Below are 8,543 nucleotides of genomic sequence, written 5' to 3' on the forward strand. Positions count from 1 at the left end.
CATGACATAAACGATTTTAAGCGGGTTAGGTATTATCAACATTAAGCATTATATACATAATATTAAAGATAAAAAGTATGTAGAAACATATGTTAGATAAATAAAAGTAATAAATCATAAACAAAAATTAGAAAAAAAGAAATATTTAATTTATATAAACAACATATGGAGGTTTATAATTGTGTATATGGATGTAAATTTTTAAAATTTAAATATACATAGTTAATAATTAGAAAAATATATTAAATCGAAACATATGTCATTTTAGGCAGTTTAGATGGTCTTCTAGGCATTGGTTGAACGACTAGAGTCTAGAGATCGTCTAGGCGACTGCCTAGACCGCTTTTGTAACACTGATATTAACTGTAAAACTCATAAACAAAAAGGATTTTGGGGTGGGTGTCGAGCGGCACCATAGGAGTGTCAATCGACACCAACAATTTTCCGGGTTCAGCGGTTTAGCTTGAATCAACGATAAGTTATATTTTGACGCTCTTGTTAAAGGGGGGGGGGGCTATTGGTTGTTCTAGAGGAGAGAAGGAGAGAGAGTTGTAGTGCTCTCACTTGGAAGGGAGGAGGAAAGAGATCCATCCTCTTCATGTATAAGGAGAAGGATTTGAGCTTGGTGGTGGATTGGGAGAGAGAAGGAGACTTTTTCATGGCTGTTATCTAGGTAAGTTGTGTTTATTTATTTTTAGATCAGTTAGAGAATGGATGGTTGTAGCAGATTAGGGATTTGCAGCGAGAAAGAGTTTGAAGGAAGGTTCGGATCGTGATTTCAAGGTTGGTTTCATTCGACATCATTGTGGTGTCGGTGTTGGTCGACACCAACACCTGCGGATGGACTGCGCGGACTGGTTCGGGATGGCTACTTTGCGTCAACGGTGATAAAGAGTGTCCAAGTCAATATTTAACAGAAGCTTTGGGTGATAAAGACTGGTTAGTCTCTGTGAGAAGTCAAATCCATGAAAACCCAGAACTCCGCTTTGATTCGTCGCGATCTTGACAAATTAGGGTTTCGTATACTTACCCGTTGCTAAAACTGGTATTGTAGCTCAAATCGGGTCCGGTTCTCCTCGCGTTGTTGCTCTTCGAGCTGATATGGATGCTCTTCCTTTGCAAGTAAACTCCGATTTTATCTCTCTCTCTCTCTCTTATTGTTTGTTTTGGTTTCTTCAAATCTGTGTGAATTTGAGTTGGTGATGGTTCATGAACTTGTTGAGTGAGATCATAAGAGCAAAATCGATGGAAAAATGCATGCTTGTGGGCATGATTCACACACCACTATGCTTCTTGGTGCTGCTAAATTGCTTAGCAATCGCAAACATAAGCTTTAAGGTGAGATTTTTCTCTTCTTTGTTCTCTAGCTTGGTGTAGGTAATTGTGTTGTGACTTGTGAATTTGTGAGATTTTTAGCTTTACTTAGCTTGGTCTGTTGTTTGCAACGAAAGGATGAATCTTGACCAGGTTCTAAAATCTTAGTAGCTGAGATGTTTTGGTTTGATTTGGATAATGTTGCAGCTGTAACTGTGTTATATGTACAATTGGTTTATCGTTTGCAACAAAAGGATGAATCTTGCATTGTTTTCGCTGTTCATGTTCCAAAATCTTAGTAGTAATTATTGAAAAGTTTTGGTCTGATTTTAGAGACTTGTAGCTGTATAACTATGTTCATTTGGTTAATCAACAGGGAACAGTGAGGCTTGTTTTTCAACCAGCAGAAGAAGGTGGTGCTGGTGCTTTTTACATGATAAAAGATGGTGCTTTGGGTGAATCAGAAGCAATATTTGGTATGCATGTAGATACTGACTTACCTACAGGAGAAGTAGAAACATTCCCAGGTCCTACTATGGCAGCCACAAGCATATTCAGTGTAAGAATGAGTGCAAAAGTACCAGCTTCTTTTCCAAAGACCCATTCTTGTGTTGATCCCGTGCTGGCTGCATCATCTACCATCTTAGCATTACAACTTATAATCTCCTGAGAAGTGGATCCTCTCTCAAGCCATGTATGTTGTATACTTTCCCAATCGATAAATCTAATGGTCCTTTATGCATATTGATATCACTATTTGCAAAACTAAACCGAAGTCTTCTGACGCTAAAAGGTTAATGTTTTTGGTTTTAGGTCCTGTCTATAACATTTATGAAAAGCGACGCTTCTGAGTTTGATGAGACTCCAACGTATGTAAAATTTGGTGGAAGTCTGAGGAGTCTATGGCATTAACTTGTTGATACGTAGGTTGAAAGAGGTACGGATACATACTCGCAGTTTCAAAACAACCTTTGAATATGACATCTTTTGCCTGGTGATCAGTAAGAGTATAGTTATTGATTTTGATTCCTGAGTCTCTTGTTACTCTGTTCTAGTAAAAAATTCATGGAACAAGCCATTGCTATATCCACAAGCTCTCTTCCACGATCCACAGAATCACGAATGCTCAAATGTAAGCTAACGCAATTATTGCTGACAGGTCGTTGAAGGAGAAGCTGAAGTTTATAGATGCAAAGCAGATATAAACCTGCATGAAGATAGCCATCGTATGTATCCAGCAACAGTGAACAACCACAAGCTTACACGAATACACACTACGAGAAAACAGGAAATTAAGACTGCACTTATAGTCGCTTAGTAGTCGCTAATTCATATATTACGACTACGTTACGACTAATCACTATTGTCGTAAAACGTTAGTCGGTAAGAAATTCAGTCGTAAATTAGTCAGTAAACAGTGACTCATTTACGACTAATGCACGTAGTCGTAACATTAGTCGTAATGTTGTCGTAAACTTTTACAACTGTTTGGTGACGATGTTACGACTAATAAAAATGTGAGCAGTAGTATTGTACGTGTAGTCGTAAAGTAGTCGGTAAACATTTACGACTATTTGATGACAGTTTAACGATTAATGCGATGTGAAGGAGATTAGTTTGAGAATAGTTGTGATTTAGTCGTTAAATGCAGTGACTGCGTGGCTACTACGTGACAACTATTTGATGACTGTGTTACGACTATGTAAAGCCAGATTTAATGACTACTTGAAGACTAGGGATTAAAACCCAGAATCTTTTATTTTTTGTTTTGTTTATAATTCGAATTTATAATCAAAGAAAGACCTAAAATTTGCATATTTAAAACAACCAAAAGAGAGAACCAAAAAGATCAATCCTAAAACTATGATTCTCTTAAGTGACAAGGAACAACACATCATCCCAAAATGTCAAGTTCATTAGAGTAAGAAATAGAGATAAGTAGCCTAAGAAGTAACCTAAGGAGGAGATGCTCTTTATGTTAGAGGGTCAATGGATGCATCACTTGATTCAGACTCATGGAATTCGACAAAGGTCGGTTCAAGTTTGTGCATGAAATTTTCCAAGTACTCTATCTTCTTCTGTTGCCCAGCCACAACTTTGGAATGTTCTGCTTCACGAGCAGCAATCTCAGCATCACATTTTGTATTATAGGCAACTTGTTTTTCAATGATACAATGAGCGTCCTTCATTTGCTCTTGCAATGCTACAAACGATGACGACTTTCCTTGTTGATAGCTCTTGCCATTGAGAAGATCATGAAGATTATCCTTGAGGCTTCCGAGCCCAAAAATATTACCTCGTGAATCTTTCTCACTGGACTAAGAAAAGAAAAGGTGAAACTGTAAATAGAGAATATGAAATTTAAAGACTCTTTAAATATAGATTGTGAGAAATGTAACTTTACATGAAGAAAGATGGCCGTATAATCTTCTGCAGTGAGCTCCTGAACTCGTGAAGGATCTGACTCGATCTCAAATAGCTTAGCTTGTAAGTTTTTCTCATAAGTTGTTAAGATCTTCTCGGCTTTGCAATCGACATACGTACCATCTGGCTTTGTATGAGTCTCTTTGAAAACCTCACCAAGACTCACTAGTCTCCCAAGTTTTTCTTCCTGGAATGTTACAAAAACAAAGAAAAGGGTTAAGACATAAGTTTAAGTTAGACATAAGTTTAAGTTGCAAAGGTGTAAGAAAAAAACAGAAGTTACCCACCAAGCCTTGTTTGACTTATTGATACAATGTTGGTGCAGATAAGTGCATGTGAGGACCGAAACCATTACGGTCTGACATACGACCATTGGAATAGATTCGACTCCTTTCTTGTGCTTCTTTAGTATTCCACTGAGCAACCATTATTTCCAAAGTGCACCCTCGATCTATTTAGGTCGAACTCGACTAGTCCTAGCGGCGCTAACCATGTTATTTCATCTGTCGTTGGCATATCTCATAGAAATACTCTTGCACTGTCCATGTTATCAAAGGATCCCAAGTGTGTGTTTTCTAGGAAAAAGGAAAATAGAATTAAGTTAGTGAAAAACAATAATTAAAACCTATCTATGTAGGAAACCCAAGTAGAGAAAACTATACCGCAAACTCAATGAAGTATCTTTCTAGTATCTCTGGAGGCACACATGACCAATTGTAGTATGGACCATCAAATTTGTTTGTAAAAACTTTAGTAATCTTCCAAACCAGTTGTGATTTAGCATCACAAGTAAACCTCAGATAACATAAGAATGAAGTCAGTTTGACATCACGAGTAAACCTCATAACATAAGAATCAAGCGATAAGCAAACATCAAACAAGATGCAAACCAATAAAAGACATGTCTTTCGACCAATAACAAACATGAAACACTAAGAGTGTTACTACAATCAGATGCAAACCAATAAAAGACATGAAACCCTAAGAGTGTTTACTACAATGAGAAAACAAAAATCAACCAACTAATTAGAACACAGTTGTAAAATTATTAAAAAATAGACATACCAAGTCGTTTCAGGCTTCGGTTCCATAGAGAGGAAGGTGGCGAACTTATGAGGGTTCGGCACCATAAGTATCGCGTTTAGAGCCCTCAACGTGTCCTCCTGGAGTTCCGGCAACACTAGATCTGACTCTTCGAAGTTGTTACCTTGAGAAGAAGGATGACTTTGAGAGTGAGAGGCTGCATTTGGAGATCTCGCAGAATCTTCAGATGGATTCGACTGAACCGGTGGATTGTTCATAACTTCGGTTAATGACCGAGATGGATGTTCTTCACCAACTCGATTCACGGAGTTCTGAAATAGGACATGCGGTGGTGGATAGTTTCTGACCGGCGGTGCTGCAGATGTCGATAGTTGGGAAGAAACGCAGACTTGTTCTTGAAGAGTCTAAGGCGTAGGATTTTCAGCCCCCGGCGTGAAGTTGTATTGAGGCGGTAGAGGGTTGATTCTTCTCACCTTAGACAGAGGATTAGAGCCACCGGGTATGAGAGAAGCGTTGGGGGCAACATTTCTCTTGCGTCCATGCTTCTTAACAAGAGGCATCATCTGCTCTTTTGAAGAAGAAGAACAAGAATGATAGAGAGATATCGGAGATTGATATCAGAGATTGATATCGGAGATTAGGATTTCAGAGATCGTATTAGAGAGATATCGGAGAACAAGAAAGGTGAGAATGATTAGAGATTATGGTTGATGATTAGGGTTAGGTCGTGTGTGATGGCTTGTTAATGGACCGCATAAGTGGATTTCGTGTTTAATTAACCAAAACATTTTCTATATAGTCGCTTATCAGTCTCTATGTAGTTGGTATATACAAAGACAATTTTATTTGAAAAGGCTTTGCTTGTTTTGGAGTCCATACTTTGGTCCACCGTGTAATTGTGGTATTTAAACCCAAATATTTTGAACTTAGTCACTTATTTGTCGCTAATCAGTCACTTAATTTAATCCTTTTAAAACCATACAATTTAGTTTATATATTACATATTATTTAGAGCATAATTCAGTTTACAAAATTTTATTGCACAAATTAGACATAAACATAATTAGGAGCATTCTTCGTCATCGGGTTCTTCATCATCCGAAGATGATAACTTACACAAGAATTCATCTTTAGGTTCCAAATCTTTAACGTCGTAATCGAGATTTATTGGGTTTATTCCCTCTTCCAAATTGTCAAGTACAATATCTTCAAATGTAGTCATCAATACAGTATCATCATTCTCGGTTTGGAAAAGAGTCGTCTCTGAACTGTTGACATATTCTCCAGAAATGAGCCATATTTGCTTCGGATTTTTTATGTATGGATACAGAATATAACACACTTTTTCTGCTTGAGAGGCTGCATTTGCATATTATGAAAGTTACATTTCCATATCAACAATAATGTTTTATTTATAGAAATATAAATAAATAAATATATATATATATATATATATATATATATATATATATATATATACTTACCTAGAATAAATGGTTTGTATTTATTGTACTTTCTTTTTGAAAGTACGTCTACGACACCACCATTGTTGATCGGAGTGCCTCTACCGATAACATGGTCATACCACTTGCACTTAAAAAGTGTGATTCTCAAATTAACCATCCCCCCTCATACTGAAGCTCTATGATATCAGTTATGGTTCCGTAGAAATCCGCTGCATCAGATTCATCCTTGTAATTTTCACCCTTAGCATATACCCCATAGTTACATGTGTTTCTTCCAGCACCGTGATTCTCTGTATGAAACAAATACCCTCTTGTAAAATACATTGGCCATGTCTTAACCTTGTTCAAAGGTCCATCCACTATCTCTTGAATCCAAGTAGGAAATGGATTTGTGGTGTTCTAGTAAGTAGCCTGCATATATGTATAAAGTTATGTTCAATAATTTTAATAAGTATTTATATATAGCATGAGTTTTGTTGTCACACAAATATTCTTTAACCCATAAATGATATTCGTCTGCTCTTTTGGTGGAGAATTCTTTCTCGGGAAGTTCTGGATATTTTGCTGAAAGAAAATCTTCGAACATACTCTATATACAAGACAAACACAAATATATGAGAAATCATAGCAGAATATATATATATATATATATATATTTATATATATATATATATATTTATATACTAAAGTGCAAGTAATTTGAGCGATCACTACTTAATTATGCACCTTTCAATTGGCTTAAAATAGTCACAATTTCTTAAAACATATGCATATGCGCATTGATAGTCTTGGCTTGAGAGCCATGTATCATACATTTCCCCACTTGGACGTCCAACGTAAGTAAATATAGAAGTATGACAACCCACAGATCAATTGGTGACAGCTTGTCCTGTGGGAAAGTTGTTAAAGGGTGGGGACCAGGGTTCGAGGAACGCCGGGTGCACCAATAACCTATGTGTGGATTGGGATATCCATAGTGAGGGGTTAGGATCGATGCCCTGCAGGGCGAGGTTTGGGCCTATGGGGGCAAGCTAGCGGTTGGCTAGTGGGGTCACGGGACGGGTTGTCATAAAAAGGCACTCCAGGCACATGGTATACAGGGATTTCACCATCATCAAATCTTGTTAACCTGGCCAAATGATTGAAAATTAAATATATATTCACACAATATATTCAAATCTTGATAGCATTTACCTTGATTTTGTTTGTATGTTCGCGGCAAAGTAGTGCTCTGAAAAGTATGCAATCTCGTCATTGATATATGATTTAACAATTGATCCTGCTGCATGTCTTTTGTTCTTTGATTTTCCTTTAATTTTTTTAAAAAAAATCTTTTAAAATGATACATCCACCTATATTGGACAGGACCTCCTAATTCAGCTTCAAAAGGGAGATGTATATGCAGGTGCTCCATCACATCAAAAAAGGATGGTGGAAAGATCTTTTCCAAGTTGCATAGGATTAGAACTATATTCTGTTTTAGAATTTGAATGCGACTTGTATGCAAAGTCCTAGAACATAAGTCCCGGAAAAATTCTCCAACCCCTACAAGATATATTCAAACTTCAATATCACATTAAGATAAATTAACGAGTACCTGATAACGCAAGGTGGACATTCCTGTGTAGCAGTTCTGTAAAGATAAATGGAAGTAACCGCTTCATAAAAACATGGCAATCATGGCTCTGCATGCCTGAAAAGTTTCCATTTTCCATATCAACACAACTAGCTAAGTCATTATTATTTCCACCCTCAATATAATTTATTTGGGAAAATCCCATAAAAACCATCAAAGCGGCAATGACTCCCAGTTTAAACCTCCAAACTATTATACACTCAATTAAAACCATAAAAATGTCAAATTTATTAAATCAAACCTTCAATGTGGCATTCGTGTTCGTGAGTCAATAATTATCACCGAAACAATTAACTCCATTAACAGAATAGGTCACCCCGTCAACTGAATAATAACTTCGTTCGTTTAATAACCCACATGTGATTTTTAATATTTTTTCAATTAATAAAACTAATTAAAATAATTAAAACAAAAATAAAATAAAAAATGCCCAAAATCAAATCGATTTGGGGGTTGGGGTTAGTAAAAAATAAAAATAAAAAAGACTTACACAATTTCTTTTTGTAATGATTCAAATGCATTTTATATGAACATGGTTTATGTTTTATGGAATGATTTCTTTTTATCTTATTGTTTTATTTTTATTTTTTTCCTTTGTAATGTTTTTACTTTTTATAATTAATTATCACATTTAACATCCTAATTTATGAAAAAGCATG

The 8,543-nt window shown here is 36.2% G+C and overlaps 1 protein-coding gene across 1 annotated transcript; it reads left to right on the forward strand.

Annotated features, from left to right (window-relative positions):
* The first annotated feature begins 534 nt into the window (after positions 1–534).
* Positions 535–2,940, forward strand: LOC104763294 (IAA-amino acid hydrolase ILR1-like 3). Its single transcript, XM_087500228.1, has 6 exons — positions 535–939; positions 1,055–1,122; positions 1,224–1,338; positions 1,691–2,008; positions 2,128–2,251; positions 2,474–2,940. Exons 2-4 carry the CDS (start codon positions 1,106–1,108, stop codon positions 1,982–1,984), a joined length of 426 nt encoding a protein of 141 aa, XP_087356354.1. The 5' UTR covers positions 535–939; positions 1,055–1,105; the 3' UTR covers positions 1,985–2,008; positions 2,128–2,251; positions 2,474–2,940.
* The last annotated feature ends 5,603 nt before the right edge of the window (positions 2,941–8,543 follow it).

This window comes from Camelina sativa, chromosome 18 (genome assembly GCF_030686135.1).
Source record: "Camelina sativa cultivar CO46 ecotype springtype chromosome 18, ASM3068613v1".
NCBI classification, from domain to species: domain Eukaryota; kingdom Viridiplantae; phylum Streptophyta; class Magnoliopsida; order Brassicales; family Brassicaceae; genus Camelina; species Camelina sativa.

Excerpts from the sequence above, each read along its gene's own strand:
- LOC104763294 (XM_087500228.1), top strand. Across the intron at positions 1,339-1,690 it reads TCGCAAACATAAGCTTTAAG|GGAACAGTGAGGCTTGTTTT; the intron begins GTGAGATTTTTC and ends GTTAATCAACAG.